The 19395-nt window shown below is 43.0% G+C and overlaps 2 protein-coding genes across 5 annotated transcripts in view; one reads left to right on the top strand and one right to left on the bottom strand.

Moving 5' to 3' along the window:
• The window catches only part of LOC138953118 (probable inactive tRNA-specific adenosine deaminase-like protein 3), a 23780-nt gene extending 16138 nt beyond the window's left edge, over positions 1-7642 (bottom strand). For 2 of the 3 annotated variants that reach the window (XM_070324906.1, XM_070324905.1), the window contains exons 1-4: positions 7482-7623; positions 5706-5835; positions 4277-4347; positions 3142-3754 (exon numbers count right to left, since the gene is read on the bottom strand). In XM_070324906.1, the coding sequence (XP_070181007.1) occupies positions 3142-3754; positions 4277-4347; positions 5706-5835; positions 7482-7524 (857 nt within the window). In that variant the 5' untranslated portion in view covers positions 7525-7623. Of the gene's footprint in view, positions 1-3141; positions 3755-4276; positions 4348-5701; positions 5836-7481 lie in introns of all 3 variants that reach the window. The other variant, XM_070324907.1, reaches the window with a different exon arrangement.
• Positions 7612-19395, top strand: LOC138953117 (lysosomal proton-coupled steroid conjugate and bile acid symporter SLC46A3-like). 2 transcript variants are annotated; one of them, XM_070324904.1, is made up of 6 exons: positions 7612-7648; positions 8637-9687; positions 10363-10605; positions 11134-11217; positions 11904-12060; positions 17537-19395. In XM_070324904.1, the coding sequence occupies exons 2-6, from the start codon at positions 8826-8828 to the stop codon at positions 17694-17696; spliced, it is 1506 nt and encodes a 501-aa protein (XP_070181005.1). In that variant the 5' UTR covers positions 7612-7648; positions 8637-8825; the 3' UTR covers positions 17697-19395. The 2 variants fall into 2 exon arrangements, with proteins under 2 accessions (XP_070181005.1, XP_070181004.1); XM_070324903.1 differs by having other exon boundaries at positions 7643-7782.

Raw genomic sequence — 19395 nt, 5'->3', positions numbered from 1 at the left:
AATGATCAGCTGGTAGTGACTAGTGCCACCACAATGTCAAAACAAGTCGCGTAAGGCGAAAATACAATATTTAGTCAAGTAGCTGTCGAACTCACAGAATGAAACTGAACGCAATGCAACGCAGCAAGACCGTATACTCGTAGTCCACCGCTCACGGCATAGGCAGTGAAATTGACAAGAAGAGCGGGGTAGTAGTTGCGCTAAGAAGGATAGCACGCTTTTCTGTACCTCTCTTTGTTTTAACTTTCTGAGCGTGTTTTTAATCCAAACATATCATATCTATATGTTTTTGGAATCAGGAACCGACAAGGAATAAGATGAAAGTGTTTTTAAATTGATTTGGACAATTTAATTTTGATAATAATTTTTATATATTTAATTTTCAGAGCTTGTTTTTAATCCGAATATAACATATTTATATGTTTTTGGAATCAGCAAATGATGGAGAATAAGATAAACGTAAATTTGGATCGTTTTATACATTTTTATTTTTTTTTACAATTTTCCGATTTTTAATGACCAAAGTCATTAATTAATTTTTAAGCCACCAAGCTGAAATGCAATACCGAACCCCGGGCTTCGTCGAAGATTACTTGACCAAAATTTCAACCAATTTGGTTGAAAAATGAGGGCGTGACAGTGCCGCCTCAACTTTCACGAAAAGCCGGATATGACGTCATCAAAGACATTTATCAAAAAAAGGAAAAAAACGTTCGGGGATTTCATACCCAGGAACTCTCATGTCAAATTTCATAAAGATCGGTCCAGTAGTTTAGTCTGAATCGCTCTACACACACACACACACACACGCACGCACATACACCATACCCTCGTTTCGATTCCCCCTCGATGTTAAAATATTTAGTCAAAACTTGACTAAATATAATGATCAGCTGGTAGTGACTAGTGACACCACAATGTCAAAATGATCAGCTGGTAGTGCCTAGTGACACCACAATGTCAAAATGATCAGCTGGTAGTGCCTAGTGACACCACAATGTCAAAATGATCAGCTGGTAGTGCCAGTGACACCACAATGTCAAAATGATCAGCTGGTAGTGACTAGTGACACCACAATGTCAAAATGATCAGCTGGTAGTGCCTAGTGACACCACAATGTCAAAATGATCAGCTGGTAGTGACAGTGACACCACAATGTCAACATGATCAGCTGGTAGTGACAGTGACACCACAATGTCAACATGATCAGCTGGTAGTGCCAGTGACACCACAATGTCAACATGATCAGCTGGTAGTGCCAGTGACACCACAATGTCAACATGATCAGCTGGTAGTGCCAGTGACACCACAATGTCAACATGATCAGCTGGTAGTGCCAGTGACACCACAATGTCAACATGATCAGCTGGTAGTGCCAGTGACACCACAATGTCAACATGATCAGCTGGTAGTGCCAGTGACACCACAATGTCAACATGATCAGCTGGTAGTGACAGTGACACCACAATGTCAACATGATCAGCTGGTAGTGCCAGTGACACCACAATGTCAAAATGATCAGCTGGTAGTGCCAGTGACACTACAATGTCAACATGATCAGCTGGTAGTGCCAGTGACACCACAATGTCAACATGATCAGCTGGTAGTGCCAGTGACACCACAATGTCAACATGATCAGCTGGTAGTGCCAGTGACACCACAATGTCAACATGATCAGCTGGTAGAGACAGTGACACCACAATGTCAACATGATCAGCTGGTAGTGCCAGTGACACCACAATGTCAAAATGATCAGCTGGTAGTGCCAGTGACACCACAATGTCAACATGATCAGCTGGTAGTGCCAGTGACACCACAATGTCAACATGATCAGCTGGTAGTGCCAGTGACACCACAATGTCAACATGATCAGCTGGTAGTGCCAGTGACACCACAATGTCAACATGATCAGCTGGTAGTGACAGTGACACCACAATGTCAACATGATCAGCTGGTAGTGCCAGTGACACCACATTGTCAACATGATCAGCTGGTAGTGACAGTGACACCACAATGTCAACATGATCAGCTGGTAGTGCCAACGGCCCAAGGGTAAGGGATTTTCACATGATTTTATGTCAGGGCTATGTAGGCGGTGATTTAAAACAAGAGTCATCTACAGCGGCTAATTCCCCTTCAAAGGCTTTACATTGTTCCAGGGCTTTACATTGTTCCAGGGCTTTACATTGTTCCAGGGCTTTACATTGTTCCAGGGCTTTACATTGTTCCAGGGCTCCCCATAGTGTGCGTCCCTGCATCCTATACGCACTAGAAGCTGAAAACACATACTAGAAATTTATGGAGGGGGTCCCGGGACGCACTAGACTTTAAAAGAGCGGGTCCTGGGACGCACTAGACTTTAAAAGAGCGGATCCTGGGACGCACTAGACTTTAAAAGAGCGGGTCCTAGGACGCACTAGACTTTAAAAGAGCGGGTCCTAGGACGCACTAGACTTTAAAAGAGCGGGTCCTGGGACGCACTAGACTTTAAAAGAGCGGGTCCTGGGACGCACTAGACTTTAAAAGAGCGGATCCTGGGACGCACTAGACTTTAAAAGAGCGGGTCCTGGGACGCACTAGACTTTAAAAGAGCGGGTCCTGGGACGCACTAGACTTTAAAAGAGCGGGTCCTGGGATGCACTAGACTTTAAAAGAGCGGGTCCTGGGACGCACTAGACTTTAAAAGAGCGGGTCCTGGGACGCACTAGACTTTAAAAGAGCGGGTCCTGGGACGCACTAGACTTTAAAAGAGCGGGTCCTGGGACGCACTAGACTTGAAAAGAGCGGGTCCTGGGACGCACTAAATTTCCTTTATTGTGCGTACTGTAGATACCATTAATGTTTTACAAGTACACTGGGACCTTTTGGCTTTTGGACCCTTAGGACCCTCTGAAATTCTGCAGTGGGGGTCCATGGACCCTCTAAAAATTGAAAGTGAGGGTCCCGGGACGCACTAGGAGGGGCGTCCGTGGGGAGCCCTGTTGTTCTTTGATGCTTGATGAGATACAACGGTCACAGTACAGATATGGACATTTGAGAATAAATAAGGCTAGCCCCATGCAAGAAACAGTGCAACTTTAAATAAAAACCAGTTCACAGAGAGACTGGCAGATAGACAGACAGACAAACAGGCAGACACACCTCTTGTCCTCATGAAAAGTGACAGGCCAGTACAGCTTAGTTTCCTCAAACTGTTTTCGGGTCAGTGGACCATGTCGGGGCACCTTGACAAGGTATGGTTTGCTGAACACACCATCTTGAACCTGACGTTGCAGTAAAGACCTGACAGTCACACCTGTGCGGGTCCGCTGTGGTAAAGAGTCCCCGTCTGCCTCACAGCCTGTTTGACAGCTGTCTTTCTCTTTCACCGTGCAGTCATGTTTACAGTTTGTCACACTGTGTTGTGAGATCTCTTTTGCACTGCAACCACTATTGCCGTTTATTGTAGCACAGCTCTGGCTGAAAGTTGATTTCTCATGATGGCGAATCCGACAAGAATCTGATATCAGGTTCAGATCAGAACTTTGTTCTGAGTTAAAACTTTCAATACACAATGCACTCTGCTCTGTCGTTTTTTCTCTCCAGTTTGAAACTGATCCGTCTGCATCTAAAACACACTTCTGTGCATGAGGGTTTGCACTGCAAAGTACTTCACTTGACGCGCTGTCTTTTGCTGCGTTGTCACTGATGAGGGTTGAATCATTGGGGTCCAGCTCCTTGTTCAGCGGACATAACAAAATCTGTAAGGGGCTGTCTGCAAAAACATGAACAAAAAATTTACAAATATAATAAACCTGATGCAACACCATCTCAAATCAAGACAAATGTAATGGCTCTACTTACGATTTGCCTTGATCATTTCACTAAAGAGTAGCTACCCCTAAGGCAGATAGTACGGAGCCACTACACGAAAACACCAATGGATAGAAGCATTTTTGCTATTTCCTTTGATGCTTGGCCAACTTACACAGTTTATGTCCAGTTCAAGCATGCGAGGAACAATTGCTTAAAAACGTTTTTTATGAAGGAAGGTTACATCCCACCAGCACTGAGTAAGCCCACATCCTTCAGGTGATGATATGAAACATTTTTAAGTTGCTGAAAATTGGCGATGTATCTGTACACACAAAATCTGCTAATGGCTTAATTTGTAAGTTGCATTTTCATCGCAGATAGACATCAACTACTTTGAAAACCATGGAACGCAATGCCTTGAGAATCAAGAAATATGTCTGGCAAGCCTTTTACTGAATACAGGAGAGATGTTCAATCCTACCTTTTCCTCCTATGTTCCTTACTCTCTTCAAATGCTGGAATTTTCCCAGGGGCTGGCAGTCACTCAGCAGCCTACAATAAGACATTGACACAAGATTATGTACGCACAGGGTAATGGAATGCTAACTAAGAAAACAAGACAATAGCATTTACATGTGCACGTTATGTGGAGCCAGTCTCCTTGCAGTTCCACTTTAGATAAAAAACAAGTCGCGTAAGGCGAAAATACAATATTTAGTCAAGTAGCTGTCGAACTCACAGAATGAAACTGAACGCAATGCAACGCAGCAAGACCGTATACTCGTGGTCCACCGCTCACGGCATAGGCAGTGAAATTGACAAGAAGAGCGCGCGAGCGGGGTAGTGGTTACGCTATGCTGCATAGCACGCTTTTCTGTACCTCTCTTCGTTTTAACTTTCTGAGCGTGTTTTTAATCCAAACATATCATATCTATATATTTTTGGAATCAGGAACCGACAAGGAATAAGATGAAAGTGTCTTTAAATTGATTTCGAAAAAAAAATTTTGATAATAATTTTTATATATTTAATTTTCAGAGCTTGTTTTTAATCCGAATATAACATATTTATATGTTTTTGGAATCAGCAAATGATGGAGAATAAGATAAACGTAAATTTGGATCGTTTTATAAATTTTTAATTTTTTTTACAATTTTCAGATTTTTAATGACCAAAGTCATTAATTAATTTTTAAGCCACCAAGCTGAAATGCAATACCGAACCCCGGGCTTCGTCGAAGATTACTTGACCAAAATTTCAACCAATTTGGTTGAAAAATGAGGGCGTGACAGTGCCGCCTCAACTTTCACGAAAAGCCGGATATGACGTCATCAAAGACATTTATCAAAAAAATGAAAAAAACGTTCGGGGATTTCATACCCAGGAACTCTCATGTCAAATTTCATAAAGATCGGTCCAGTAGTTTAGTCTGAATCGCTCTACACACACACACACACACACACACAGACACACAGACACACAGACACACACACGCACATACACCACGACCCTCGTTTCGATTCCCCCTCGATGTTAAAATATTTAGTCAAAACTTGACTAAATATAAAAAAGAAACATGTAACAAACCAGCACTATATTTGATCTTGAAGCTAGCACTTACAGCTACACTTATTTGATTATGATTGAGATTTACGTGTACTTTGCAATCAGATGTACAAATTTCATAATGCTGGTGTTGAAAATTCAATGTTTGATTAAAAGAACTGAAATCCTCCTCATCGATTTGATGAATGTTTAAAAGCAACTGCTCCCACTGTCTTATGTTTACATTACAGTAACACTCAAAAACACACACACACGCACACACCTTTGAATGAAATGGGAAAAGACAGGAGAAGACAAATGTATGCAAAATATTGTCAAAGGAAAAAAAGACAGGGGCTACCAACTTGACAGCTTCTGCAGTTTTACGTCGATCCAGTATGTTGCTGACATAAAAGTCAACAAGTTCCACAGGACGGAAATATTCGTCGGTCAACACAGGAACCAGGACAGCCTCAGACATGGCGGGGATGTGAGCTGCAACCGAACAACAACAAACCAATGTGTACAATACAGCCAACAATATAGATTATTATTGTGGGACGCCCCTTTTAAGACCTTTACAAGTCTGAGAAAATCAGGTCTTAAAATTTAACAAGAGGCGAAGCCTTCAAGGCTCACGTAAGAAATCGACAAACAGTAACACAAACTCAATCACTCCGTCACACACACACACACACACACACACACACACACACACACACACACACACACACACACACACACACACACACAGTAAGCATAGGTGAAACTGTGCAAGAAAGCGAGACCCTGGACCTGCCAAGTAGTCTCGGCCCGCTCACAATAACAATGACCGAGACTTGCAGTAATTCCTTTGCGTGACGTCTAACCCTCTTACGTCATAATGTGACGTCTTCAAATAGTTTCTATCACACACGTCAAACACTTTTGACCGAGACTGACGTAATCCATAGACTCGGAAATGTTAAAGTTTCTATCACACACACACACACACACGCACGCACGCACGCACGCACAGACAGACAAAGTTTATCATCGCATAGGCTACACTTACGTGAGCCAATAAAATGGAGGGAGTCTCAAAAGGGAGGTAAATGTACAGATGCTATGAACAGAAAATCTGAAAAATGAAGTTATTAACGTCTTAAAAAGGAGGAAGTCTTAAATCCAGGGGTCTTAAAACCAGGATTCCATTGCAGCTCAAATTTTATATGATGACATGTAAGACGAAGAGTAAGAACCAACATTTGTACCAAATTTTATATGATGACATGTAAGACGAAGAGTAAGAACCAACATTTGTACCAAATTTTATATGATGACATGTAAGACGAAGAGTAAGAACCAACATTTGTACCAAATTTTATATGATGACATGTAAGACGAAGAGTAAGAACCAACATTTGTACCAAATTTTATATGATGACATGTAAGACGAAGAGTAAGAACCAACATTTGTACCAAATTTTATATGATGACATGTAAGACGAAGAGTAAGAACCAACATTTGTACCAAATTTTATATGATGACATGTAAGACGAAGAGTAAGAACCAACATTTGTACCAAATTTTATATGATGACATGTAAGACTAAGAGTAAGAACCAACATTTGTACCAAATTAAAAGCAAATGAAACAGAAACGCAGAAATAAACTATATGAAAGAGGTAAAGGGGAAATCTGAGGAAAAAAGCTCAAAGAAAGAATTTTACAAAAATGTTGGTAAATGTGTAGAGCCAGAGGGGTGCTAGATTAATGGCCTCCCTTTACGTTGACTCTGACAGAGAGAGAGAGAGAGAGAGAGAGAGAGAGAGAGAGAGAGAGAGAGAGAGAGAGAGAGAGAGAGAGAGAGAGAGTGTGTGTGTGAGTGTGTGTGTGTGTGTGTGTGTGTGTGTATTGTATGCTCTGTTTGTCATTTTAAAATGTGTATTTTTCTAAGAGTCAATACACTCTGCCACTACATCATGATCATGCAGTACCCCTCATTCACTTTCACTTTGGACAGCTAGCCTTCCTGGCTTCTGACAGATTTATCTTGCTCAACAGAACTGCCTTAGCTTTGTCAAATCTCATCTATTAGTTCCTTTGAAAGTTTTCTCCAGTGATCAGTTTTGCCGACCACGCTCCCATATACGCTTACCTGATTGTATGCAATGTGTTGTCACACATGTGCCTTCCCTCATGAGATTTCCGTAAACAGACAAACGAGGAACGAATGAATATTTTGCATTTTGAGAACAGCGCTAATCAACATGTATGCAAACCAAATGGCGATAGCCGCGGGGAAAATTCCACCCTGAAGCATGCGTACGTCAGTCTATGTAATCAATCATCGTTTCCTGGTGGCTGTGTGGGAGTGAAGACATGCCACTTAGGATCCACTCCACACCACACCACAACACTGACCGCCATCGATCGGTGCCTCACTTTCTGATGGGCAGGTTAGGTGGTACTGTAAATATTCCCTGTTTCTGACAGGAAATAGCCTCATTTAGTTATTTACTAACGATTTAGCGACACTTTCAGTGATGTGCTCATAGTTTTCCAGTCTCAATAAAGATCGGTGAGGCATGCCCAGTGCCCACGGCTCCAGCAGAACGTTCACATAGGACCGTGTAACTCTTTGCGTAAAATCAGACCTCAGTGTTGATTATCTTGCCGTTCTTTTCTTTCTTTTATCTTCTTTTCTCTTAATAACCCACTCCAACCCCGTCTCCCATCCATCCGTCTTCTCCTGGATGGAATGCTGTTGCACTTATTTAAATCTCGTGTGCTAGCTGTAGATTTCTGCACTTCTAGTGGTTGTCTGCCTTCCCCCACTGCGCGACAACCTGGTCAATAATCATAATGTACGTTCAGCTATTGAGTGGCATTGTCTGGATGTAGATGTCTACCTGTTTATTGATTTTCGTTCGTTTCTCTCCGCTTTTTGTTGGCTGTCCTTTAAAATAATGTGGTCTCTATGGCAACCCTGTTCTGAAAAGGGTTGACGTTCCCAGTGTCTGGTTGGAGACTCAACAAGGTTATATACCTCTTACTGCAGTGAGCAGATATGCTGACACTGACAGATATTTCTGTAAGTATGTACATGTTTTTATCCAACCCATTAGTGCCAGTAAACGGCTTTTATGCTCACAGGTGTTTCTGTGTTACTTGAGATACATATAGTTGCCTCTTGGTGTTGCTTTAAGCTTTTTGTGTCTTTTGTATTGATCCAAAGTAAGGGCTATTTCTTGATAATCTTTTGTTACCATGTATGGAAAACTTACTTCACCTAGCCTTTTCTTCTTTTCAGTGTTTATAGAGAGGTAGGAGCCTTCTCAGCCAGGGTGACCATGTCGGACCACAACAGCGAAAGCCTTTCCACAATGAGAACCGTCAAATCTGCCTTGGTGGAACAGTCACTTTACACAGAAACTGGCCTGGCCAGAAGTGCATGACAGCTGGCATTGCTAAACCTCACCCACACAGCCCTCTGTGAGCAATGGCGGCGAGACCACCGGCAAACCTGTGCGGTGGACGGATACCGTTCAGCCTGCGCGACGTGACGGTGGAGCCGGTGCTGTTTCTCTACATGTTTGCAGCCAACGTCGTGTTCCCCACACTGCAGGCCCTCACATATCACAAAGTGTGCGTACAGAAGTTTAACGCGTCATTCTGCGATCAACTCAAGAACGTCACTTTCCAGCAGCAAAACCCTGACGAGAATGATTACGTTCAGTCCACCACATCTCACTGGATCCTGCTGGCTAACGTTGCCATGACGATTCCTGCCTGTTTCACGGTGGTCCTGTTCTTGGGGTCGTTTGGGGACAAGGTCGGTCGCAAGTTCCCCGTGGTGCTCCCCATCATCGGCGCCATCGTTCAGGCCCTCGCCTGCCTCTTCAACGCCGCCTACCCTGCCGCGCCCCTCGCCTTGCTTCTCATTGGCCCTTTGCTGAGCGGAATGTGTGGCGGCATTATCGCTTGTCTGATGGGCGTCTTCAGCTACGTGACGCACATCGCTTCAGCCGAGTCCAAGACGATGCGCATTGGGATCGTGGAGAGCATGATCTTTATGGCGGGGACGCTGGGCGTCTTCCTGTCGGGCGTCATGTTGGACGGTACCAGCTTCACCTTCGTCTTCGGCTTCAGCGCAGCACTGCTGGGGCTCGCTCTCATCTACGTCTTGCTTTGGTTGGACGACATCAAGCCATCGCAGCCTGTGGCGCCCTCTCCAGGGGGGTGGATATGCGACTCTCTCAAGGTGATGGTGCAGTTTGTCAAACAGCCCAGAGGACCTCGAGTACGCCTTGTCATCTCTCTGCTTATCCTCAGCATCGATATCCTTCTTCTCTGCACCATTGGTGAGTTATACCAACAGTAGGTTAAGTCTGTGCTATTTACACTATAGATGCACAAATGTATTTCCTTTGCCTGTTTTGACAAATTTGTCATTTGTGAGAGATTTTTGGGCATGCCATTGTTGTTAGTTGTCCATAATGCAGTATTCAGTTGAATTAGCTGCTGTATTTGTTCTTCTTGTTTCATTAATTGTTGTTGATTTTGTAAAACAAAAACAGATTCAAACCTGAACTCTGTTAAAATTCCAGAATACTGAATAGTCTTTTTATCAGAAAGGTTAACCTGCTGAATCCCTTTGTCTGGAAAATGGCTCAGTGCTAGAGATGTCATGTTATTGACACAGTGTAACTCTCAGTGCTAGAGATGTCATGTTATTGACACAGTGTAACTCTCAGTGCTAGAGATGTCATGTTATTGACACAGTGTAACTCTCAGTGCTAGAGATGTCATGTTATTGACACAGTGTAACTCTCAGTGCTAGTGATGTCATGTTATTGACACAGTGTAACTCTCAGTGCTAGAGATGTCATGTTATTGACACAGTGTAACTCTCAGTGCTAGTGATGTCATGTTATTGACAGTGTAACTCTCAGTGCTAGAGATGTCATGTTATTGACACAGTGTAACTCTCAGTGCTAGAGATGTCATGTTATTGAAACGTGTTGCCGTGCTGACAGGTGAACTGGACATCCTGTTGCTGTTCCTGAAGCGTGAGCCCCTGGCCTGGTCGCAGACTCTCTTCGGCTACTACAAGGGAATGGAGAACTTCCTGCGCGGCATGACCTTGATAGTGGCCTTGCCCTTGTTAAAACGCAAGCTGCGTGTGCGTGATACCTCCCTGGTGATGGGAGGAGTGCTGTCCAAGGTTGCTGGCCTGGTCCTGCTGGGTTTGTCCACGAAAACATGGATGGTATTTCTGGGTGAGTAGCTTCTGTACTAATCATTTTAATGTGCTTATTACCAGCTACCATTTTGTGGAGTATCAAAAGTACATGTGACAGATCATGATTTATTAGTGTTAAGAAAGTTTGCTATTCTTGACACTGCATGTGTGTGTATATGTTTGCTATTCATGACACTGCATGTGTGTGTATATGTTTGCTATTCATGACACTGCATGTGTGTGTATATGTTTGCTATTCATGACACTGCATGTGTGTGTCACTGTGTGTATTTGTTTGTGTATGCAGACCTCTTACCCAATCAGACATTTTCTTGGAAACAAAATTTACAAACTAAAAATAGTTCTTACAGGGTCAAATCTAGCAAGTTAAATCATAAATGACTGTGTAAAGCTGTCCACAAAAAATGCCAGAAGACTTGTTTTGCTTTTTCATAAGAGCTATTTGATGCATTAAGAGTCCAGAACAAAAGGCAGCAATTTTTCTCAGGCATGAATTCAATTGCCCTTTGTCATTTGTGAGTGTGATGTGTGTATGTGTGTGCAGTGGGTGTGGTCGGCATGGCGCAGGGTCTGCCCTCGGCTGGCCTCCGGTCCATGATGTCCAGTCTGGTCAAGCAGGAGGAGCAAGGTAAGGCAGCTGTGATTGGTCATCCTGGCTAAGTAGATAATTGTGTTTGGCCAGACAGGTGAACAGTCACAACGTCCAAACATACACAGTGCTACCTGTTATGTGAGGCCCCTCTGATGAGAGGACTCTTCCCAGGAAAGACTGTGTGTCGTCTCTTATCTTTATCAAACTAGATCCGTGGTGTACATGTCGCTGGGCCCAAGGGTGTCCTTCCATTGCAGGCATGTGAAACAAAAAGCAATTCAGTCAATCTAATCAGTCACAATATGTCAATGCAAGATGAACACTAACTCCACATAATAACTGATCAGTCAGAATATGTCAATGCAAGATGAACAGTAACTCCACATTATAACTGATCAGTCAGAATATATGTCAATGCAAGATGAACAGTAACTCCACATAATAACTGATTATTCAGAATTGCCATTTTCTTCGATAGAAAGCTGCGTGTAGTGGTGGGGAAGAAATAGATTAAAGAGCCTTGACCTTCATTGACCTTGTGTTTTCTAATAAATGATCAAGTCAACAGAGGTAGTTGAACCCTCATGAGTCATTGAGTATCTCGATTCTCTTACTATCTGTAGTGTGTGCCTCAACTCCTTTGCCACAGTTAGCATAAATCTGTGTTCCCCACTATGTATTTCACACTGTAATACATTGTGCATGTCGTCATGTTTTGTCAGGGCGGCTGTTCAGCCTGGTGGCAGCCTCTGAGAGTGTGGTGGCCGTGCTGGCAGCACTGTTGTTCAACACAGTCTACCCACAAACCCTCCACTTCTTCCCAGGGTTCTGCTTCATCATGGCTGCCGGTATCTCTTTTTTGGCCTTCTTCGTTGTACTGTGAGTGCAAGTTTCTCCTGTATTCTTGTTTCTTAAAGGACCCCAACAGGCTTTCTTTGGTGTCAAAAACGCGTTCATTTGCGTTTTGGCGTGACCTAGGTTAACCAGACATATGCATGCCGTAGGAAATTGTTTTCTCACCTTCCCTCACAGGGTTTAGTTTATTTCGGGATTGTTTTGGGCCATAATCCGACGAATTTCGTGGCTGAAGCGAGGCGTTTTCGCGTTCCGATCTGGCGGCCATTGAATCGCGAACTTCCGCGAGAGTACGGAAGTGGTGAATTCTGGATAAAAATTCCGATGACGTCACAAGCAGCATTCATGGCAGAAACAACTTTAGCTGCCGAATCTTAGAGTTTTGAGCCTGGGGGTTAAAATCAAGGGTTTGCGCGCCCCGTGATTTGTAAAAAACATTTTACAAATCACGTTAATGCTCCCGATATTTTCTTGTCATCTCCAAAGTCAAGGCACAAAAACAAAATCCCTTGACTTTTGACTGTTGATTTTTAGATTTTTTTTCCCATTTTTTTTTTATATTTAGTCAAGTTTTGACTAAATATTTTAACATCGAGGGGGAATCGAAACGAGGGTCGTGGTGTATGTGTGTGTGTGTGTGCGTGTGTGTGTGTGTGTAGAGCGATTCAGACTAAACTACTGGACCGATCTTTATGAAATTTGACATGAGAGTTCCTGGGTATGAAATCCCCGAACGTTTTTTTCATTTTTTTGATAAATGTCTTTGATGACGTCATATCCGGCTTTTCGTGAAAGTTGAGGCGGCACTGTCACGCCCTCATTTTTCAACCAAATTGGTTGAAATTTTGGTCAAATAATCTTCGACGAAGCCCGGGGTTCGGTATTGCATTTCAGCTTGGTGGCTTAAAAATTAATTAATGACTTTGGTCATTAAAAATCGGAAAATTGTAAAAAAAAATAAAAATTTATAAAACGATCCAAATTTACGTTTATCTTATTCTCCATCATTTGCTGATTCCAAAAACATATAAATATGTTATATTCGGATTAAATACAAGCTCTGAAAATTAAATATATAAAAATTATTATCAAAATTAAATTGTCCAAATCAATTTAAAAACACTTTCATCTTATTCCTTGTCGGTTCCTGATTCCAAAAACATATGATATGATATGTTTGGATTAAAAACACGCTCAGAAAGTTAAAACAAAGAGAGGTACAGAAAAGCGTGCTATCCTTCTTAGCGCAACTACTACCCCGCTCTTCTTGTCAATTTCACTGCCTTTGCCATGAGCGGTGGCCTGACGATGCTACGAGTAAAATGGCATTGCGTTTCATTCTGTGAGTTCGACAGCTACTTGACTAAATATTGTATTTTCGCCTTACGCGACTTGTTTCATTTATCTTTTAAGTCCAGTTCCTTAGTATAGAGTCTGGGGATGTGAGATGTGCATGATGTGTTGTTTGAATCTGACAGTGATTGTATGATTTTTGTATACATGTATTGTTGTCACGCGCTTTGAACTTGTGATAAGGCGCTTTATAAATGCCCGTTATTATTATTATTATTATTACTAGATTGTCCCGTCGCTGGGAAATTCGGGTCACTTCCTCCCAGTGGAAAGCTAGCAGCAACAAAGTCGCGCTACCCCAAAGTCAAGGGATCTATGGGATTTTTTTTTCTTTTCTTTATTGTCCCATCGCTGGGAAATTCGGGTCATTCCTCCCAGTGGAAAGCTAGCAACAACAGAGTCGCGCTACCCCAAAGTCAATGAATCTATTAGATTTTTTTTATTTCTTTATTGTCTCATCACATTCCACAACTTGGACACATACCACAACTTGGACACATTACCACATCTTGGACACATACCACATCTTGGACACATACCACAACTTGGACACATACCACAACTTGGACACAGACCACATCTTAGACGCATACCACAACTCGGACACATTACCTCATCTTGGACACATACCACAACTTGGGACACATACCGCAACTTGGACACATACCACAACTTGGACACATACCACATCTTGGACACATTACCACATCTTGGACACATTATCACATCTTGGACACATACCACAACTTGGACACATACCACATCTTGGACACATACCACAACTTGGACACATTCCACATCTTGGACACATTCCACAACTTGGGACACATTCCACAACTTGGACCACAAGCGCGACTCTGTTGCTGCTAGCTTTTCACTGGGAGGAAGCGATCCGAATTCGCCAGCGATATAGGACAATAAAGAAATGAAAAAAGAAAGAAAAACAAATCTAATGGATCCCTTGACTTTGGGGTAGCGCGACTCTGTTGCTGCTAGCTTTCCACTGGGAGGAAGAGATCCGAATTTGCCAGCGATGGGACAATAGGCTGAATAGAGAAATTATTTTATTTTTTTTTTTACATTTTTACAAATCGCGGTTTTAGGTTCGACGTAATTTGTAAAATATTTTTTTACATTTTTACAAATCACAGCTCAGTTGGAGGTTTAATTGGTGTCAGTGTGTAGAAGTACAGGCTGGGGGAGTGGCTTAGGAGCCGGAGAGCAGATAGCTGTATCGTATCAGCGTCTGTTGCTAGAGATCGTTCTTACTGCGGCGTCCGAGTTGAGACGGAAGTGTCCCATCTATCTGGGTTGATAATCGGGGATTAATGTAGAGTTGTATTCTCTTAGTCAGGTTTGATTGAGGCACGAAGTTTACGAGAAAAAACCATTCTCTCTCAAGGGTGGAAGTCAAATGTCTGCCAGACTCAGCAAATAGATTAGGCAGCCCATGATCACTGTTGAGATTGTAGTTGAAGTTCTATCGGATTTGTTGTTGGTTATGTTGTTGAAGACGTATATGTTCTCGAATTTGAGTTGATGTTGTTGTCGTCATCGTAGATGAAATCAAGGTTGTTACGTGTCAAATCAATCGTGTTCCACCTACTGTTTATCAGTGTAAAGCTGTTGTTGGTGGTGTTGTTGACATTGTAGTTGTTCTTGGTTTTTGAGTTGTTGTCGTTGTTGTAGTTGTTGTTGTAGTTGTTGCCCAATGTTGTGCTGTGTTGTGGTTGTTGTTATTGTTGATACAGTTTTGCTGGTTTCTCAACAATGCTGTTGTGGTTGTTGTTGTTGTTGTTATTGTTGATGTGGTTTCGCTGGTTTCTCAACAATGGTGTTGTTGTTGTTGTTGATGTGGTTTCGCTGGTTTCTCAACAATGGTGTTGTTGTTGTTGTTGTGGTTTCGCTGGTTTCTCAACAATGTTGTTGTTGTTGTTGTTTTTAGGTCCAGCCGATTCATTTTTACAGCCCATTCTTGCTTGAGCCTTGAGTCGGATGGAAACAAATGAAAACTCAAGCCTGAGTCCTTTTTTTGCAACTCCGAACATACGGCAGCAGCACACTCTCTCGGCATGATGTCGGGAGTACGCGCGCATCCACGGCTGCAGCAAAGACGCAGACCGAGCGTTGCTACTTTCGCTTCCGATTCCTGCCTGTGACATCACAGCCAACAGCTTGCCGCCGCAGGGATTTTGAAGTCTTGCGTAGCAGACGAATTTGGCCGCTTTTTGAGCATGCATTTTGTGTAAAATTAGACTGATGCAACACAAAACCTGCGATTTACTGTTCGGTTTTTGCATCTTTAGATGCTTACCTATATCATTAAATCAACCCCAACCGCTTTATCTGACCTTAAAAAGAGCCTGTTAGGGTCCTTTAAGGTTTCTTTTAAAACAAGTCAAGGCAATTTTAAGCCTGGATCATGATGATAATCATCTGGAATGGAGAATAAGAATTTTGTGTGAAATCTACCTGACCTCTAGTTCTTCTGAGCAGTGAAGATGCAAACCGCTTTTGTTATCCTCACAAAGTTGTCTGTTAAGAAGTACATTGTACATGTTTGTATTCTGCTGACTTAGTTTTCAAGACAAGAGTGCATGTCAGACTTTTCAATTTGCCCTTGAAACAGATTGATACATTTACACTCCAATTTTTACATAACTGCATATAAGTGTCAAGATACTTTCTGTACTCCTGTTGCTGCATTGCTCCATGTGTTCTCTCTCTCTGTACTCCTGTTGCTGCATTGCTCCATGTGTTCTCTCTCTCTGTACTCCTGTTGCTGCATTGCTCCATGTGTTCTCTCTCTCTGTACTCCTGTTGCTGCATTGCTCCATGTGTTCTCTCTCTCTGTACTCCTGTTGCTGCATTGCTCCATGTGTTCTCTCTCTCTGTACTCCTGTTGCTGCATTGCTCCATGTGTTCTCTCTCTCTGTACTCCTGTTGCTGCATTGCTCCATGTGTTCTCTCTCTCTGTACTCCTGTTGCTGCATTGCTCCATGTGTTCTCTCTCTCTGTACTCCTGTTGCTGCATTGCTCCATGTGTTCTCTCTCTCTCTGTACTCCTGTTGCTGCATTGCTCCATGTGTTCTCTCTCTCTGTACTCCTGTTGCTGCATTGCTCCATGTGTTCTCTCTCTCTGTACTCCTGTTGCTGCATTGCTCCATGTGTTCTCTCTCTCTGTACTCCTGTTGCTGCATTGCTCCATGTGTTCTCTCTCTCTGTACTCCTGTTGCTGCATTGCTCCATGTGTTCTCTCTCTCTGTACTCCTGTTGCTGCATTGCTCCATGTGTTCTCTCTCTCTGTACTCCTGTTGCTGCATTGCTCCATGTGTTCTCTCTCTCTGTACTCCTGTTGCTGCATTGCTCCATGTGTTCTCTCTCTCTGTACTCCTGTTGCTGCATTGCTCCATGTGTTCTCTCTCTCTGTACTCCTGTTGCTGCATTGCTCCATGTGTTCTCTCTCTCTGTACTCCTGTTGCTGCATTGCTCCATGTGTTCTCTCTCTCTGTACTCCTGTTGCTGCATTGCTCCATGTGTTCTCTCTCTCTGTACTCCTGTTGCTGCATTGCTCCATGTGTTCTCTCTCTCTGTACTCCTGTTGCTGCATTGCTCCATGTGTTCTCTCTCTCTGTACTCCTGTTGCTGCATTGCTCCATGTGTTCTCTCTCTCTGTACTCCTGTTGCTGCATTGCTCCATGTGTTCTCTCTCTCTGTACTCCTGTTGCTGCATTGCTCCATGTGTTCTCTCTCTCTGTACTCCTGTTGCTGCATTGCTCCATGTGTTCTCTCTCTCTGTACTCCTGTTGCTGCATTGCTCCATGTGTTCTCTCTCTCTGTACTCCTGTTGCTGCATTGCTCCATGTGTTCTCTCTCTCTGTACTCCTGTTGCTGCATTGCTCCATGTGTTCTCTCTCTCTGTACTCCTGTTGCTGCATTGCTCCATGTGTTCTCTCTCTCTGTACTCCTGTTGCTGCATTGCTCCATGTGTTCTCTCTCTGTACTCCTGTTGCTGCATTGCTCCATGTGTTCTCTCTCTCTCTCTTTCTCTGCTTTCATTTAATCACTGGGAAGTGACAGAGAAGATGGTCAGAGGTGTTCACCTTATCCCAATGCATTAACATTATTTCTCCTATTTATGTTACAGGTACATGCACAGGACGGGGTCGTCAGAGTTATGCGCCCCTGCCCCCTACACCACCATGGCAGAGGACGGTGCAGCGGCCGAGTTGGACGCTCCGGACCTGGAGAACGATAACTTTCATATCGCTACGCTGGCTGACGAGGATCACTTCGCCTACATGTGAATGGTCATCACCCTGTGGAGACCCTTTCGATGTACAGCAGCTTTTGTATATATGAGCATACGCAGAAGAAGAAGAACTGACATCACCACTTGTAGTACATGTATGACATTTTTTATGTTTCTACGCTGGCTGACGATGATCACTTTGCCTACATACGATGTGTGAATGGTCATCACCACCTTCTTGTTATTAAGCAGTTTTCCCGCCTTCAAACATTCTTCATGGACAGAGAAGAATTATTTACTTGCAGTGGAGGAGGAAGAGAGTTAAAACCTCATCCATGTTGTCTGAAGACATAAATTGGTGTAAAGCTCACTTTCCACAGGGAAAGCAGTTTTGTTGATTGGTGCATTATGTCATGTTGGGCATTAAATTCTTAAAGAAGGGTCATCTCGTTCATGTTCAAAACTGACCTTGTGTTTTCGTATGTATTAGGATGACTTTTCATACAGAATGCCATACATGCCAAGATTTAGGATTTTTTTTTTATATATCACCTACGTTGCTGTTGTTGCTTTTATAATTCCTTTTTTGGAAGCATACGTGAGTGGTTGGATTTTTTTGTATTTGACTTTTTGTTACTTTTGAATATTTGACTTTTTTTCTTGCAAGGATATTTTACATCTAAACAGTGATCTGATATATAATTTTCCGATATTTTTCAATTTCCTGTACATGTATTTTTTAACAGAATCTCCGTTGAGGCAGTGACTTCAAATTTTTGGCTCATGTAAGTGTAGCCTATGCGATGCTAACTTTTGTCTATCTGTGCGTGCGTGCATGCGTGCGTGCGTATGTATGTATGTATGTCTGTGGTAGAAACTTTAACATTTGAAGACGTCACAACATTTGAAGACGTCACATTATGACGTAAGAGGGTTAGACGTCACGCGAAGGAATTACTGAAAGTCTCGGTCATTGTTAGTTTTGAGCGGGCCGAGACTAGTTTTTTCTTCGAAATCGGCCTTTCAGATCTAGATCTAGTGTCTCGCTTTCTTGCACAGTGTCACCTATGCCGCTTACTGTGTGTGTGTGTGTGTGTATGCAGGGCCGGATCTGGGGGGGGGGGGGGGGTTCCTGGGGTTCCGGAACCCCCCCTCCCCCCTGGCCATCCAATGTACCTCTCAGAGATGGGAATGTGTGGGTGTGTCTGTGTGTATCAGGGGGAGATGGGGAGCGCTTATTTTATTTAAGATGGTTGTCTTTTCTGTGTTTTCTTGACTGAATTAAAATTACATTCCATCCCATCAACTATTCTTTGAAGATCAAACTGTAAAGCCTGTTTGTATGGAAGCTGGCAGTCATTTTTGTCTTTCTTTCTTCCCTGTTGAATTTTGTTACAATTTACTTTCTTCCCCTATACCAACTTTGGCTTTTAAAAGGGGGGCCCGGTAGCTCAGTTGGTAGAGCATTGGACTTGTGATCGGAAGGTCGCTGGTTCGAATTCGGGCCGGGACGGACACGGGTCAACTTTCTGTGCAGACCCAGAGACGGAAGCCATGTCCCACCCCCGTGTCACCACAATGGCATGTAAAAGACCTTGCCATAAGTGCAGGTGGCTGAATACACCTAAACACGCAGACAGCTGTGTGTGAACACATGCATGTGTGGGGTTGGACATGTGTGTGTGTATGTATGTGTGTGTGTGCGAGTACAATAAAACATTCAAACTTGAAATAAAGTGTTCAATTTTATTTGA

Source organism: Littorina saxatilis, linkage group LG17, assembly GCF_037325665.1.
Source record: "Littorina saxatilis isolate snail1 linkage group LG17, US_GU_Lsax_2.0, whole genome shotgun sequence".
Lineage (NCBI taxonomy): Eukaryota > Metazoa > Mollusca > Gastropoda > Littorinimorpha > Littorinidae > Littorina > Littorina saxatilis.
The sequence above is the reverse complement of the archived record's forward strand: the minus strand, read 5'-3'. Positions and strand labels throughout refer to the sequence as shown.

What these genes read in the sequence shown, in the direction of transcription:
- LOC138953117 (XM_070324904.1), top strand. Translation starts at nt 8,826, where the DNA reads ATGGCGGCGAGACCACCGGCAAACCTGTGCGGTGGACGGATACCGTTC. An exon ending in CCTTCTTCTCTGCACCATTG is followed by an intron (nt 9,688 to 10,362) that starts GTGAGTTATACC and finishes CCGTGCTGACAG; the next exon opens with GTGAACTGGACATCCTGTTG. An exon ending in AACATGGATGGTATTTCTGG is followed by an intron (nt 10,606 to 11,133) that starts GTGAGTAGCTTC and finishes ATGTGTGTGCAG; the next exon opens with TGGGTGTGGTCGGCATGGCG.